The sequence below is a fragment of the Telmatherina bonti genome (genome assembly GCF_933228915.1).
Source record: "Telmatherina bonti genome assembly, chromosome: 21".
NCBI lineage: Eukaryota > Metazoa > Chordata > Actinopteri > Atheriniformes > Telmatherinidae > Telmatherina > Telmatherina bonti.
Window position 1 is genome coordinate 4,512,606 of NC_136630.1, and position 17,833 is coordinate 4,530,438.

The window sequence follows — 17,833 nt, forward strand, 5'->3', positions numbered from 1 at the left end:
AAACTGAAAAAAGTAAAAACTAAGTAAACAAAGAAACATGACTGACGTGAAGTAAACGTTTTAGTCTCGTAATCTAAGTATGAGTACTTTATTTTTCTGTTTTCTTTTTGCTTTTACTTCTGTGTTTGTATTCTCAGATAATCTCGTTTAGACAAGAGAATTTATTTTTCAGTTATTTAAGTTGTTCTTTCCCATATTTTGCTTCTCTGCCCCCACTGTGTCGTGTTTGGTTGTCAGGGATGAACAGATGGTTGTTTAATCAGAAAGAAACAAAACATTTAGTCTTTTAAAAGTTCTTAACATACAGATATTTTAAAAAAAAACATGCTTGAAATTCAGTTGTTAAATTAAATTTTATTTATTTATTAGGAAAAAAAAAAACCTCCTTTTCCTTTCAGTCATGGGGCGGCTCGTGCTCGTGCTGGATAGATGTAAATGTGTTTATAATTAACAATCTCTGTAATATTTAATCATTCAACAATCATTCATGCTCCACAACAACAAAGTGAGAAATGCGCGAGCATTTTGAGGAGTCCTACAGCAGAGTGTGTGTAATTTCCGAGCAGCCGGTGAACGCACCAGCGCGCAGTGAGAGCTGGATGAGGCTTGTCCGCGCGAGGCAGAGCAGGCTGGAAGGAGAACATGGGGAACGCTGACAGCAAACTGCACTTCAGGAAAGCGGTGATCCAGCTGACCACCAGAACCCAGGTGGGTTCGGGTTCCTCCGGAACCAGGACGCAGTTTCTGGCGCAGCGCTGCGTTTGCGCTCAAAGGAAAGCTGCGCAGAAAACTCTCCAGTCCAGATGGCAGCACGCAAGGTGCAACCTTATCAGTTTCCCAACCAGAATGAAGCTGAACGCAAACATATGTGTGGAAAGATTCATGTTTTCCCGCCGCTACGGGGTGAGGCTCGCGGGGTGAGGCTCGCGGGGTGAGGCTCGCAGGGTGAGGAGTGCGGGGTGAGGCTCGCAGGGTGAGGAGTGCGGGGTGAGGCTCGCGGGGTGAGGAGTGCGGGGTGAGGCTCGCGGGGTGAGGCTCGCAGGGTGAGGCTTGCGGGGTGAGGCTCGCAGGGTGAGGAGTGCGGGGTGAGGCTCGCGGGGTGAGGCTCGCGGGGTGAGGAGTGCGGGGTGAGGCTCGCGGGGTGAGGCTCGCAGGGTGAGGAGTGCGGGGTGAGGCTCGCAGGGTGAGGCTCGCGGGGTGAGGCTCGCGGGGTGAGGCTCGCAGGGTGAGGAGTGCGGGGTGAGGCTCGCAGGGTGAGGAGTGCGGGGTGAGGCTCGCGGGGTGAGGCTCGCGGGGTGAGGAGTGCGGGGTGAGGCTCGCGGGGTGAGGCTCGCAGGGTGAGGAGTGCGGGGTGAGGCTCGCAGGGTGAGGCTCGCAGGGTGAGGAGTGCGGGGTGAGGCTCGCGGGGTGAGGAGTGCGGGGTGAGGCTCGCGGGGTGAGGCTCGCAGGGTGAGGCTTGCGGGGTGAGGCTCGCGGGGTGAGGCTCGCAGGGTGAGGAGTGCGGGGTGAGGCTCGCAGGGTGAGGAGTGCGGGGTGAGGCTCGCAGGGTGAGGAGTGCGGGGTGAGGCTTGCGGGGTGAGGCTCGCGGGGTGAGGCTCGCGGGGTGAGGAGTGCGGGGTGAGGCTCGCGGGGTGAGGCTTGCGGGGTGAGGCTCGCGGGGTGAGGCTCGCGGGGTGAGGCTCGCGGGGTGAGGCTCGCGGGGTGAGGAGTGCGGGGTGAGGCTCGCGGGGTGAGGTACAGCCGTCAGCAACAGGTGTCCTGAAAGCTCAACTAGACATCAGTCCTGTTCCAAACACTGACGCAGATTCTTCGTCTCTGAAAAACTCGGTAGTTTTTTTCTCATGTAAACGGAAGAAAACCGCACATTTGAACGCGTGTTTCTGCCTTTGCGTGTTGTTTTCCCACCAGTGGAAAGACTGATGAGTCACCTGTCAGAGGCAGAACATGTGAGGGTCATGCTTGTGTGGAACGAGACACACAGATAAATGTGTGTGTGTGTGTGTGCTTCCTAAAGATGAAGCTAAAACCTTCTGAAATGTTCCTTTTGTTGATGTTTTGCCTTGTTCTGAGATGTTGACCACTGTTCACATGGTTAGTTTTACACTGTGGAAGCTCCACATGCAGCAGGTACGTCCTCCTGCTGCAGCTGTGGGACGGAAACCGGATCCCAGCCCTCAACCTGGTTGTTTTGGTCAAACTGGACCAGTGCAGTAAATCCAACGGTTGTTGGTTGGTGGAGGTCTGGACTCTCTGCAGGTATTCAGTGATGGGAGTCGGGTCAAAAAGCTGCCAGTTGGTCTGTTTATCAGGTATCAGGATCATGTGAAACGACAGGAAATTAGTTAGCTGTTAATTCCGCTGCAGATTTATTAAATATTTAATGTCATTTTGCTGAAATACAACTTGGTTTCCGTTATATTTCCACACCATCGTGCAGAAAACACGCGTGTGTTCTGATGTTTCCCTGCAGCCCGTCGAAGCCACGGACGACGTCTTCTGGGATCAGTTCTGGGTCGACTCTTCCATCGCCGTCCAGGATATATTCGCCCTGGTGCCTGCAGCTGAGATCCGAGCTGTCCGAGAGGAGTCTCCATCCAACCTGGCAACCCTCTGCTACAAGGTGAAATAGGTGCAGGATTGTGGGTTTAATGAAACTTGCAGGTTCTGGTCTGGATGCTTCAGGCTCCGCAGGAAGTCTGGTTTCACACGTTGGACGCCTGGGAGTGACTTTCCAGCTGCTTTTGTCCATCCTGGATACAGCTGGACACCAAGGAATTCAGATGTTTGTTGTTCCCACGCTGGAGTGCAGAGGTCGACTCACTCTATGTCAACCAGGAACAGATTTAACCAGAAAAATATGAAGAAGAAAAAACTCTGCATGAGGAGATGGATGCGTTTATGTTCCTGATGAATCTGGTTTGAAGTTTTTTGAGAGAAAAGGAGACATGCTGCTGTTCCTCTCAGGCGGTGGAGCGGCTGGTCCAGTGTGCCGACTCCGGCTGTCCCTCGGAGAAGGAGCGTCAGATCGTGGTGAACTGCACCCGCCTGCTGACCCGGGTCCTCCCCTACATCTTTGAGGATGCAGACTGGAGGGGCTTCTTCTGGTCCACCATCCCCGGAGCCAGCAGATCAGGGGTAAAACTCTCATATCTGAACTGTTGCTGCACTTTTCCTTGTGTTAGAATCATTGATGGGAAATCAGCTGCCAGAGGAGTCCTGTCTGCCTGCAGACAGTTTGTAGAGCGGGACCTGTCAGCTGATGTTCAGACCCGACTCTGCAGAGTAAACCAAGGCCGGTGCTGAGGGGACAGAAGCCAGATCCCCCCTCCTCTCTCTGTCTGTCCGCCGACGGCTGCTGGGTCTCTGGTTACCTGGTCAACAGGGGAGCGAAGTACAAACACTGCCCATATTGTGCGTCCCCCTCCCCTCCGCCGGTGGTTGAATTAAAGCGGGATTGAATGTCCCGTAATGAAAGTGTTGGACTGCAGAGAGCTGCTGCAGGTGGAAGGCTGCTTCAGGTCAGGAGCTTTCTGAGGAGGAACACAGAGATGTCTGTTAACCCAACGTCTTCCTAAAATGTCAGGAGAAAAGAAAAACGAGACTCGGTCGAGCTGAAAGGAGGAGGACGTCCTCGTGACATCACCGCCGTTTGCTCCGCGTAGGTCCGACGCGTCCCTCCTGCTGCCTGACCGGTCTGACTGTGTTTACATGTTTCTGGTTGTTTGGATCGCCCCGTTGAATGATGTCATGTGTGTCAGGCATCCAACCGGATGCAGCTTACCTCCAGCTTCCCGGTAGAAAGGAGCCTTTTGGGCCCTCCAGGGCCGCTGTCCTGCAGGTTTTCATTGTATCCCTGCTCCAACACACCTGGCTTGCATTACAGCCAATGAAGTTCTGCATAGTTTGAGTCAGGTGTGTTGGAGCAGGGATATACTGAAAGCCTGGAGGAGCGACGCTGGACACGCCGACTTTAGGAACATAAAGCACCGCGTGAACGTCCCGGGGCCGAAAAAAAAGATTTTTATCCGTAAAACCGAAGAAAGGTTCGGTGTAACCCTAACCTGTGTTCTTGTTTTCCAGTGTTTGGATGAAGACGTTGATGCAAACGAAGCTCGTCCGCTGGCCGAGTCGCTGCTGTTGGCCACCGCTGACCTGCTCTTCTGCCCAGATTTCACCATCCAGAGCCACAAGAAGAGCAGCGCGGTAGGTCAGAGCAGAAACTCCACAATCTGAGCAGATTAATGAACTTTAAACAGATAGTTAATACGCGTTCATATCAAATGCAACTAGTCGGTGTAAACACAGAGTGTGATGGATGTATTTCGCCCCCACCGCGTCGCTCCACGGGGGACGACAACTCCTCCACATGAAGCAGGAAACCGCAGCAACTCTAAAGAGGTCAGCAGCTCCAGGTAGCGCCGTTATCACCTTCATGTAACCTTCCCGGTCGGTAGTTCCAGTTAATGACTGACGGGGAGGGGGTGGGGGGGAGGACGGGGGGGGGGGGGTCGGGGGTGTTTGAACAAGGCGGATGCTTCTTAACTGAGCTCAGCAAACACTGGAGCGACTGGGAGCTGATGACATCACTCCTCCATTCCAGAGGAAAAGGCCGGCGGCTGCTGCTGATTCCCACCTGCCTCTGTGACTTATGAGGCGTGAAACACACACACACACACACACACACACACAGCAGATGGAAGCCAGGTTGCACTCTCACTTCCCCGTAGTTTTCTGGTCTTTTGGAGGTCAGAAGATGTTTCTGAGGAGATTATCTGCTGATGTGTTGTTAAACAAACTGCTTCGGTGACTCCTCGCTGCTGAACAGATGAACTTTCCAGGAAAAGTGTTTACTAGGAGCTTAAACTAGGAGCTGGTGTGTTTGGTTCAGCCACTGTTTCTCAAATGGTTGTACGCATACACCTGGGGGTACTTACAGGCATTCCAGGGGGTACGTGAAAGTTTTTTAAAAAATATATTTTTTTATGTTTTCTTTAAAACATCCTTAAATAATATAAACATAATATATAAATATTTAATATATTCCAATGAATGTAAGTTTACATTGATAAACTGATTTACACCATTTCATTCCTCCCAAAAATCCCACATTTCGAGGTGAATTGAACGCCACCGTCGCCTTGACAACGCAAACAATGGAGTCCTGGTAGAAGCGTATAGTAGAGATGTGCAAAACACAATTAAAGTTTAAAAGGCCAAACACAAATGATAAAATGCTGTATTTCGTGTTTTTTCTGAACCAAAAGTACTTTGCACCTGTTAGGTGAAAAATATTTCACAAGGTTGTAAAAAAGGTTGAGAAGCGCTGGTTTAAGCCAGGGAGCTGTGGCGTGTCGCGGCGTGACACACTGTCAGCTTACGTATGTAAAACAGCTGCAGCACCTCCTCATATCTGTGCAGAAAGCTGCCCTTATCTGCACCGAGGTGTCACATGCAGATATTTTTAGTGGAGTACTCAACTTTGTGTGAGTATGTGTGAACACAGTCCCACTGCTGGTTTAGACCTGTTTTACACCCTCACTGGACACTTTACCAGGTCCACCTTACTGGTACCGGGTTGGACCACATTTTCCATTCAGAACTCCTATAGACTCAGCAAGCTGCTCTGCTGGATGTAGATCTGGTGACTGTGGAGGCCGTTGGAGGACAGTGAACTCATCGTCATGGTGACGTGAGCTTTGTGACATGGTGCATCATCCTGCTGGAAGTTTCCATCAGAAGATGCTACACTGTGCTCAGAAAGGGACGGACATGGTCAGCAGCAGGACTCAGGTAGACTAGGGGGTTAAACCATGTCATGTTGGTACTAAGGGGACCAAAGTGGGACAAAAACATGGATGGATCCATGTTGTCATGATGTTTCCAGCAGATTCTGATCCTACCATCTGAATGTGAGCCTCGGGATCCCCCCGCAGAGTTGGCCAATGTGGCTGGGGAGAGGGAAGTCTGGGCTTCCCTGCTTAGGCTGCTGCCCCCGCGACCCGACCCCGGATAAGCGGCAGAAGATGGATGTATGGATAACTTGTGCATACTCATAAAAAGCTTGGATGTTCGTTTAAATCAGTGCTGTTACGAGAAGCTGAGGTGGAAACCTGCAGAAGCAACAGGAAACGCGTCCAAGACCGTCGCGTCAGTGCAGAGATGACGAGGAAACAGATGGGGGGGGCGGTACCGACGGCGTGTGTTGTGCACAACTCACCTGAGTTATCTCAACAGTTCCCGTGTTTTAGTACACAGATGTTGTATCATCGTACAGCGACTATTCAGTCAGAGATGTCTGAGTGGAATCCTGAGGTAACGAGCGAACAGCACAGCTGGCTGCAAATCCTTCCAGTTTCAGGAGAGATTCCTGGCTTGTGTGAGTGGGAACTAGGTGGTCTGAAGAGGTTGCATCTCTGGACATCAGTGGGTTTTAAAGTTCTGGTTTTCTGCAGGACACAGCCGAGGACATGCGATCCATAGACAGCTGCGAGTACATCTGGGAGGCCGGGGTGGGCTTTGCTCAGTCGCCTCCACCCAACTACGTCCATGATCTGAACAGGTGAGACTCCGGCACCCTTTCAGCTCAGACTGTTTGCCCTTTGGGTTTTCTAAGCTGCTTTTGTTTGCTTTATGACGACTCACTAAACTTTGTTCAAGATCAGGAAACATCTGTGAGCAGAAACACCGTATTCCTTTTACAGAAATACCTGAAAAACTACCCAGTTTATTTAGCAGTTTTCCTTTTAAGCAAAGCCGGTCATCACCGTAGCTGCAAATGTTCTAGAAATTTTAATAACTTAACGTAACTGCAAAACTTCACAACTTTAATCTCATTCTTCTGACTCCTTTAGACTCCACAGTGACTTTTATCATGTTCATTCCTGAAGATGTCGCAGTGTCTTGAGGCTGAGAAATGCTCTTCATAAGATATTTTCCATCCTGGAGCATTGCTTTACGGCAGCATTTCGCTTTACGGCAGCATTTCGCTTTACAGCAACGTGTCACACGGCAACAACAGGAAGTCGACGCAGAAGCCATGTTAGAAAACACAACGAGGCAAAGAAAGGCACGAGGACATGGTCAGAGGGAAAGTGACACATAAGAACAATTAACATTGGACTGACTTTTACTGGCAGGAGAGAGCTTTGAAAAGAGACAGGATGCAGGACGGATGCAGAATTAGTCCTCATTAGGGGGCGCCAACATGTAAAAATCTTCATATGAACATATTAAATCAAATCAAAGTTTATTTATAAAGCACTTTTCATACAAACAGTATCTGTATGTGTGTGTTGTTGGGTGCTTGTATGTATTTTAAGCAAATGATGTAATAAGTTGAGACCCCAGGAAGAGTAGTGACTGTGAACTGAAGGCAGCTACTTGGGGATATGATAAATAAACTAAGTTTTTGACATAAAGTAGTTTTTTTTGGCACATAGATCGTAAAACAGATGGGCGGAGCCTCTGTGATGTCACTTGTAGGTTTCTGAAGAGCTGAACTGAAGCTCATTGGGCGGTTCCTACCGTCGCCATCTTGGCAGCGTCATGCATGTCGTCACTCCCAGAAAATACAGAAATGGTCAAAGAGGTGGAGCTGAGAGGGGGGGTTGTGAGCGTCATGGTGGATGATTGACACGTGTCAAACTTTAAATTACCTGTAGCTTAGCGTTAACTGAGCTAACCAGATAACAGTGCTCGGCATGTTAATGCGTGCTGTTAGCCAGTTAAAAACAGTGTTTGTGCTGCACTCTACCTGTCAATCAAAATAACACGCCCCCAATTATGCTGAATTTTAACATTAAACAGGCGAGTTAGAAAAAATGCACTCCCCCCCCAAAGTAGTCATGAAGGTAAACCTGACCTATTAAACATAAAATGTGTTTTGTATCAGGCTGTAAACATGTTTATTGCTGCTGAAAACATGTTTATTTCTGCTGTAAACATGTTTATTGCTGCTGAAAACATGTTTATTTCTGCTGTAAACATGTTTATTGCTGCTGAAAACATGTTTATTTCTGCTGTAAACATGTTTATTCCTGCTGTAAACATGTTTATTGCTGCTGTAAACATGTTTATTTCTGCTGTAAACATGTTTATTGCTGCTGTAAACGTGTTTATTGCTGCTGTAAACATGTTTATTGCTGCTGTAAACATGTTTATTGCTGCTGTAAACGTGTTTATTGCTGCTGTAGACATGTTTATTGCGCTGTAAACATGTTTATTGCTGCTGTAAACATGTTTATTGCTGCTGTAAACGTGTTTATTGCTGCTGTAAACATGTTTATTCCTGCTGTAAACATGTTTATTGCTGCTGTAAACGTGTTTATTGCTGCTGTAAACGTGTTTATTGCTGCTGTAAACGTGTTTATTCCTGCTGTAAACATGTTTATTCCTGCTGTAAACATGTTTATTGCTGCTGTAAACATGTTTATTCCTGCTGTAAACATGTTTATTCCTGCTGTAAACGTGTTTATTTCTGCTGTAAACATGTTTATTCCTGCTGTAAACATGTTTATTGCTGCTGTAAACATGTTTATTGCTGCTGTAAACATGTTTATTGCTGCTGTAAACATGTTTATTCCGCTGTAAACATGTTTATTGCTGCTGTAAACGTGTTTATTGCTGCTGTAAACATGTTTATTGCTGCTGTAAACATGTTTATTCCGCTGTAAACATGTTTATTGCTGCTGTAAACATGTTTATTGCTGCTGTAAACATGTTTATTCCTGCTGTAAACATGTTTATTCCTGCTGTAAACATGTTTATTGCTGCTGTAAACATGTTTATTCCTGCTGTAAACATGTTTATTGCTGCTGTAAACATGTTTATTGCTGCTGTAAACATGTTTATTCCGCTGTAAACATGTTTATTGCTGCTGTAAACGTGTTTATTCCTGCTGTAAACATGTTTATTTCTGCTGTAAACATGTTTATTTCTGCTGTGAAGTTGGTCTTTTTAACATGGGAGTCTATGGGGATTTGCTCTGTTTTGCAGCCCCTAGTGGATGAAGGAGGAACTGCAGTTTTATGGATTTCCGCATAGGCTTCACTTTTCACACACACACACAAATACACACACCCTCTATCCTATATTTGCTGTCTTACCTCCAGCTTCTGTATGACTAAATAACATTTTAGCATCGTCTTGTTTTGTTTTTTTCAGAACTGAGCTGCTGAAGTTGCTTCTCACCTGCTTCTCTGAAGCCATGTACCTCCCTCCTTCCTCTGACAGCAAAGTCTTCAACCCCTGGGTCTCCTTCTTCTGCTCCACAGAAAACAGGTAAACAGCTGACTGGTTTTTAAATTTTTTTCCAGTTTAACAAACTGGAAACAAAGAAACTTATTTCTTTTGTTTGACTCCTAGTTGGATTTTAATGTGCACTGTTTAATGAGGTAAACTAGCTCCAGTTTGAACAAATAAGTCTCAAAAACCTTGTCTCCTGATGAATCTATAAGTTGTAATGACCCAGAAACTTGTTTTCATGCTGGTAATTCTCATAAAGAATGCCGTAAATGGCCGACAGCCATTATTACATTGAGCTAATGAGTTAACTGGTTTTATCTTAAGACAAAAATAGTTTTTTCTTGATATTGACAAACAAGTCTTTTCTTTGATAAACGTCAATAACCGAATAACTCAACTTGTTCTTGTACTTTCTGACCAGTTTAGGCAGATTTTTATCTTCTGCTCCTGTAAAAACCGAGCAGGTCATTGTTAATTTGGCAGGAAGCTGAATCTAGAAGCAAAATCTTAGCCAGTTTGGAGGTTTATAATGAAAAAAAATCCGGTGTTCATCACCAACAAGCAATTTTCTAACAAAATATCGCTGTCTGACATGACTGCATAAGAGCTCAACTGCTGTGGACAGTACGTGCGTTTCCATTAAACCTAGAATTGTGCAAAAAAAAACTAAATATCGCAATAAAAACCGCCAATAGAAACACCTAAATTTTGAAAAAAAGCCTGAAATTTCACTAAAAAGTTTTTATGATTTCATGAGGTGGTTTTCAGACGCTTCAATTTGGAAATTTATTGCAAAACCACTTTTTTTTTTTTACGTTTACGTGTCCCGGACGTGTCGTTGGGGGTCATATGACCAGTTCACTTCCGGTTAAGATAACGTGGTATGGAACAAACAATAATGAATTTCAGAGTTTTCAAAAAGTTGGAGCAAATTCTTCGTAGCAAGTAGAAAACCCTGAAATAACGTGGCTACCTAGCAATTCTCGTAAACTCTCGTCAGCTGGACGATATTTTACAAGAATTGAGGCTTATGAGCTAAACTCTGTTCAGTGGAAACATCTGCGAATTGCTATTGTTGTTCGTCGAAACATACAAATACAGAAGAAACGCTCCTCGATGTCAGCTCATCTATTTATTGATAGTCGGTATGGTTACATGATTTTTTTTTTTTTATTCGGAATTATTAATTCGGAATCAATGTATTCTCCTACGAGTTTACATGAAGACAATAATTCAGAATGAGGGTTTACATGAAACACTTAATTCCTCTTTAGAGCGGCGGGTTGGACAGAGGGTGCACGTGACGTATGACGTATACCGGGAATAAAAAAAGCTCTACTTTTATACAGGATTTAAACATAAAGGAACTTGTAACTCCAGCTGTTGGATCGGTAGATTAGAAGGACGAACAGGGAAACAAATGCTGTATTTAATGAAGTTGTTATTTAAATATGTGGACTTGTATCTGCCAGTTTGTTGCCTGGCATGCAGTACTGTGCATGCAGTAAAAGCAGAGTTTACATAAAGACTGCTTTTAGGTCATTATTCCTGCATGCAGGTGAAATATAAAGCTTCTCCTCTGAGCCTGATGCAGGCGCACAGCTCAGCCTTTTACCAACCTCCGCGTGTGTTTACCTGCTTCAGACATGCCCTGCCGCTGTTCACCTCCCTGCTCAACGTGGTGTGTGCCTACGACCCTGTGGGCTACGGCATCCCGTACAACCACCTGCTGTTCTCCGACTCCCGGGAGCAGCTGGTGGAGCAGGCGGTCCAGATCCTGGTCGTTACTCTGGAGCACGAAGCTGGAACGGCGGCAAGCGCCGCCCTGCGGGCTCTGGACGCCTCTGCATCGCTTTCGGCTGACGAGGGGCCGGAGGTAGCACCAGAACAAAGTTATTTCTGTTAAAGTTAGACGTTGGGGTGATAATGGTCTCTTTTCAGGAAGCGGCACCCGAAAACCTCTTTGTGAATTATCTCTCCAGGATTCACAGAGAAGAGGTATTCCTGACCTTCCTTCTAACAGCAAACAGGGTGACAACGGTGGGAGGTTTACGTGTCCTCTGCTCTTCTTCACCAGGACTTGAGCTTTGTTCTGAAAGGCCTGGCTCAGCTGCTCAACAACCCTCTGATCCAGACTTACCTTCCTCGATCCACAAAGAAGATCCAGTTCCACCAGGAGCTGCTGATCCTGTTCTGGAAGTTCTGTGACTTCAACAAGGTAAAGATCTGCAAGTTTCCAGAAAATATAGCTTCAAACATAAAAACAAAACAAACAGTTGTTGTTTCGTGTCATTTTCCAGAAGTTCAAACACTCTGCGTCTGGTTTTTAAGTTTGTCGGGTCGGGATTTCTTCTGGTACTTTGCAAAACTGCTGGACTGGCATGTCTTTGATTATTTTCAGTCAGTTTGAGTCCATGTCTATGGAGTTATTTTTTTCCATTTAACCTTTATTTATAGAGGTAGTCCCACTGAGACACAAAGTCTTATTTACAATATAAATTCACTTAAACGACAAAAGTAGGCCAGGCATCTGGTCAGGATGCCTCCTGGACGCCTCCCTGGTGAGGTGTTCCTGGGAAGATCCAGGACACGCTGGAGGGATTATATCTCTCTGCTGGCCTGGAACCATGGATGGATGGCTGGCTGGGTTTTTTTTGTTAAAAATAATACAAAAGAGAAAAAAGTACAAAAATGTATAAATAAAAAATGTCATTGTTTTTGCACAATGACACAAAATGGATCCAAATAAAGCAGAACAACACTAACTACATACAGAAAATTCTAACCAAAACAAATTAAATGACCGCAAGATATTCAAATTGACCAGGAAAGGACACTTTATGTAAATGAAGCTATAAACATAAATCATCGTTGCTTGCACAAAGATAAAAATGTATTTAAAACCCTCCCTGTCCCTGATTAGTTCAACGTTTTACAGGAAAAGTCTCGTTCTATGGAGAAACTCGCGGATCTGCTGTGATGTATATATTATTTATTTATTATTTATGGGATTCCTAGACTCAAACATTTCTATTTATATGTTTTTTGTATTCTAGAAGTTCCTGTTTTTTGTCCTGAAGAGCAGCGATGTGTTGGAGATGCTGGTTCCTATCCTTTTCTACCTGAATGATGCCAGAGCAGATCAATGTGAGTCCGTGTGCATGTGTGTGTGTTTAGGATAAACTCGTATGCAGCTGAAGTCTCCAGCTGTTTCTGTTCCTCTGCAGCTCGGGTGGGACTTGTGCATATCGGCGTGTTCATCCTGCTGCTGTTGAGCGGAGAGAGAAACTTTGGGGTCCGTCTGAACAAGCCGTACACTCTCCGGGTACCCATGGACATTCCTGTTTTCACAGGAACACACGCTGACCTGCTCATAGTGGTGAGAAACAAGCGCTCTCCGTCATGCGATACGAGCACTTCTTGTGTTTTACTTCACCTCTTTATTTGCACATTTTTACTTTAATATATTTAAATGATTAACTCTGCAAATATCAGCTGCATTTGTTTGTTATATTTTATCATCATTAGATATTTCATAAAATCATCACCTGTGGACACCAGCGTCTCCATCCTCTCTTTGACTGCCTGCTCACCATCATAGTGAACAGTGAGTCTCAAACGAAATGCTGCCCCCTGCTGGTGGAGTGGACTGACTGCTCTGCTTTCCCACAATTCTGTTTGTCTCCACAGTTTCACCTTACCTTAAAAGCCTGTCCATGGTGGCAGCCAACAAGCTGCTCCACCTACTGGAGGCCTTCTCTACACCCTGGTTCCTCCTCTCCGCCCCCCAGAACCACCACCTGGCCTTCTTCCTGCTGGAGGTCTTCAACAACATCATCCAGTATCAGTTTGATGGTGAGAGAAAAGACGTGGACACTTCAGCGAGAGACTGTTCAGGACACCGAGTGAATCTCCTCCACAGGTAACTCCAACCTGGTGTACGCCATCATCCGTAAGAGGAATGTGTTCCACCAGCTGGCCAACCTGCCGACTGACAGGGCGTCGATCCAGAAAGCTCTGCAGAAGAAAAAGGCAGGGATTTCCAGGGTTAATTCTACAGACAATGTGTCCATGGAGGGCTCCAGACCTGCCGTACCTGCTGAGCCAGGAACACTAAAAGCCACTTTGGAGGCCACCCCAGGTAGGAAGTCAAAGTACTCCAAGGTTCGAGTTAAAAGCAGTCAATCCTGCAAACATTCCCTTAATTTGTCTGAAGTGGGAAAATGGATCATTATGAAGCTGAAGTTTAGAGTTAAATGAAAACTGTAAACTGATTCAGAAACAGAATTAAAGATAACTAAAAAGGTCGAAAGACTGACTGACTGTATAGACTAGGGGTGTTGAACTGTAGTCCTCGAGGGTCGGTATCCAGCAGGTTTTTATGGTTTCCCTCGACCAACACACCTGATTCAAATAAAATAGATCCAGCAGCTTCTTGTCAACCTATTTATTTATTTCAGTCAGGCGTGTTGGAGCATGGAAACAGCAAAAATCTGCAGGATATCGGCCCTTGAGGACTGGAGTTTGACACACGTGGACTAGAGAAACATGTGGTAACTATCATTACAACTAGCAATTACTAATAAGGGACACATGCATAACTTAAAGATTATGCAGCTGAGAAACAAAACAAATAAAAAGTGGAAGAAATGCAAATAAAGGCCACAAATCAGCATTAAACTAAATATTAATAGCCTAAACATTGGCTGCAAAATAAAAAAAATTGCTTAAAAAACACAACAAACTCAAAGGAAAACAAAACAGAAAATACTGAAAAATAAACACAAAAAGTAGAATATCAAAAAAAGGCCATAAAGTTTTTATATGACACAAAATATGGACCAAAACAAGATGCAAAACAACCATAACTAGACCCTGCCAAGATGGTGATGGTAGGAACCGCCCACCGAGCTTCAATTCAGCTCTTCAGAAACCTACGAATGGCGTCACGGAGGCTCCGCCCATCTTTTACATACAGTCTATGGGCGTGACAGAGGCGTGTAATCTGTAGGAGGGACAGTAATGTCTAACTGACTGTCTTCAGCGTAGATTTTGTTTGTTTCCATGAACGGAGCATGTAGATAGCGAATCAGAGGGGGCCCAAAGTGGAGCTTTGTGGAACGCCACGCAGCCCACAAGTCCATAGTTACCGTCCGACACAGAGTCGTACCTGTCTGTTGTGTTTCAGTCATCACACTGCTTTGCATGTTTCAGGAATTGATAAGATAACGGAGAAGTCTCAGGTAAGTGATGATGGGACAATGGTTGCTGTGCCACGCTGTCAGTCTCCGCAGACACCTGCCGACAGCAGCACCATTGCCGCCGACAGCAGCGCCATCGCCGCCGCCAGCGACACCGAATCCAACTCGGAGAGAGACCACGAGGTATTACGGACGCCTCCTCACCTACACTCTGAGTTCACTTGTTTCTTTCTGCCATTCAAGTGTTTTAATCCATCATCAGGTGTACTACACACCGTCAGAGATGTCACGGAGTCGAATGTCAAGCGTCTCATCGTCTGCAGCGTGGAGCGCTAATCCAGACTGGGTGAGAACAAGGCCGCCCATTGCCTGGCAGTATGAGATGGTTCCTGTCATGTGATACCTCCATTGTCTGTCCGTTCTCAGATGGTGTCCTGGAAAGCCAAACTTCCTCTGCAGACCATCATGAGGCTGCTGCAAGTGCTGGTCCCTCAAGTGGAGAAGATTTGCATTGACAAGTAAACGCAGAGATTTAATAGTTTTTATAGCAACGTGTAAAGCTGGATGTAGAATCCCAATCCGTTCCATCCCAGTCTACATCCAGACATGTTTTTCCAGGACAGCTGCAGCTGTCAGATCAGGATGTATCAGTAGAGAGTGCAGCGCAAAGGCCAGAAGAAGAAAACAGGAGTTACGACTGACAGAACAATGTAGAACTAACACACACTTCTGCTGCTCCTGATTGGACATTACCTTCAATTCAAGCTCTCTGATTGGTCGAAAGTTTGAGCAATGTATGCCTACTTAGCAATTAGATTGGAACGGATGTCCAAATGTTTTACTATCAATCGGTGTTACTGGTCAAATATGGAGAAAAAACGGATTTACTTCCTGGTTCCTGCGCGACCAGCACGGTGGCGGCAGCATCATGCTGCGGGAGCGTCCTTTATGGACAGAATCTGGCTTGTTGGTCAGATTTGGTGTTAAAAACTGATGAATCCTGGAGGAAAAGCTTTTTTGTCTATGTTTTTGCACTAAATCCAATTTTATTTTGCGGAGTCGTTCACTTTCTCTTCATCTTCATCACGATGGAAGGGTGAACGCTGATGTGGACCAGAAGCAACACACATGCACAGAGGAACACACACTGCTTCGAGGATGTAAATAAAATAAGTTTTTTCATTTGGAAGTATTTGCACACTCGGAACCGGCAAAAAGAAATTAGCTCAAATGTTAAAAATGGCCTTTTGTGCATAACTTAACTTTATTTAAAAAGCCCTTTAAAACAACCAGAGTTGAAACAAAGTGCTGTACACAATCGGCCAAAATAAAAACAGAATAAGTGACGTAGACATGCAGAGTCCTGTGTGGGTTACATTTTACTGACCTGCACCGAACCCGATAGGATGACCACCCGGTTCTCGGCGGATATCTCCCTGTGAAATCCAGACCTGACCCACTAAAGGGATGTTTGTCTCACTTCTGTGCCATTCAAGTCGGATGAAATGCAGCGTGAGGTTCAGACAGAGGTCGCTTCGACATAGATCGCATGTCTGTTCAATGTGGCCTCGCTCTGATTTAAAAAAACCAATCTGCGTCATTCAGACTCATTAAAAAAAATCCGATATGAGTCACATCTGGGTAAAAAACGGGTGGAAAATAGAATTTAAAAAATCAAATATCTGGATTTTTTTGCTTCACAGCTTTAAAAATCTTTTTCTTTTTTCTTTTTTTTTGTTAAAAAAATAGATTTTTCTTTTTTAAATAAATAATTTTTTTGTCATTCTTATTATTTTCATTGATCTTTTTACTTGTCTTCTTGGGCATAATGGCAGCAGAATGATGGTCTGGCTGCTGGGTTGTTTTTTCTTTATTGTAATGAAGAAACATGACGAGCAAAAAGGGGTTTTTTGTTGTTGTTTTTAAGTCTACAAAAATCGTAATATCGATTTTAATATCGATTGTAATATCGAGGAATCTTGAGAATCGCAATTTAAAACGAATCGGCACCCAAAAAATCGGAATCAAATCGGGACGAAAGCATATCGTCACAGCCCTAGTGAAAAAGTCGTCCAGGTATCGGATCCTGAGACGGAGCTCCGTCCTCCAACTGGACAATGACCTCAAAGCTGAAGCGAGACGTAAACGAAGGAAGGTGACGTCAGACCTCCGTCTGATGAGCAAACTGAGGAAAAACGAATGAAACAACCGTCTGACGGGAAACATAAGACGCTTCCGTTAAATAAAAGCATAACGTCATAAACTTTTTAATATCCGCAGTTTTCTGCAGCTTGTTCTCAAACAAACTTGACACATTCAGGGGGTTTGATCCCGATGGCTGTTTGTCGTCCTCAGGGGTTTAACTGATGAGTCTGAGATCCTCAAGTTCCTGCAGCACGGCACGCTGGTCGGCCTCCTGCCCATCCCCCACCCCATCCTCATCAGGAAGTACCAAGCCAACGCCGGCACGGCCATGTGGTTCCGCACCTACATGTGGGGCGTCATCTACCTACGGTAAACCCAGCTGAGTCGATCATATGGACGTCGCTTTATCTTTCCTGCTGTCTTATCAGATGTTTTCTTCTGTTGCCGCAGCAACGTAGATCCTCCGATCTGGTACGACACTGACATCAGGCTGTTTGAGATCCAGAGGATCTAGACGAGCTCTTCATCACCTGGACCGGCCAGTCAACACGTCATTCACTCAGCCGACTTCAGCACAGATAGATAACGTGGCCATGAGCGTCTTCCCGCGTCCAGCTCAGCCGGGAGACATTCACTGAACGTTCATTTCTCACTTTAGCCAACAGTAGGAGGAGGAATGCTCCTCTCCTTCACACATGCAAGGCTCCCAGATACTTTGTGGTTTGTCTCATTCAGCCTGAAATAAAACCATGGATATGAGTTCAGTGTTGAGACTCTGCTTTAACATGTAGAGGAGATTTAATCCCTGAAAGTTAACAGAGTTTAAAGTTATCTAACCACAAGTCCATATCCAGAAGGTGATCATCCGTGTGTTTGGAAAACATATTCATTTCTTTTCCTTTAGGAAATCTGAGCAGTAAAAGCCAATAATTTCTTCTCATGTGGATTTCAGTGCATGAAGCAGCAGGTCAACTCACATCAGTGATGTTTAATCTGAATCTGCTGAAAAGCTTCATCGCCTTCTGCTGCTTCCATTTAAAAAGGTTAAGAATTGGCAGTAAAGCTGGTTTTAGGTGGAAAAACCTGATCAGAGGTGAGTTTTATCATCTAGAATGTCGAACAAGTTCATTCACACAACAAATGAAAACGTCCTGAAGGTGGCAGGAGCAGAAAACCATAATAATGTTAAATGTTTGAGCTTCAGGACACAAAGAAAAGCTTTTTCATGGCCATGCAGAGAAAAC

The 17,833-nt window shown here is 45.3% G+C and overlaps 1 protein-coding gene across 1 annotated transcript; it reads left to right on the forward strand.

The window, feature by feature from the left end:
- Positions 1-641: 641 nt before the first annotated feature.
- LOC306772029 (protein HID1-like) lies at positions 642-17,103 on the forward strand (the record flags this gene model as incomplete). The annotated part of the gene is made up of 19 exons (XM_079261406.1): positions 642-708; positions 2,471-2,620; positions 2,965-3,135; positions 4,081-4,203; positions 6,453-6,559; positions 9,163-9,279; positions 10,888-11,119; positions 11,185-11,241; positions 11,321-11,461; positions 12,300-12,390; positions 12,471-12,622; positions 12,772-12,850; positions 12,934-13,098; positions 13,166-13,384; positions 14,458-14,627; positions 14,707-14,790; positions 14,871-14,962; positions 16,800-16,958; positions 17,040-17,103. Exons 1-19 carry the CDS (start codon positions 643-645, stop codon positions 17,101-17,103), a joined length of 2,439 nt encoding a protein of 812 aa, XP_079117532.1. The 5' UTR covers position 642.
- Positions 17,104-17,833: the final 730 nt, after the last annotated feature.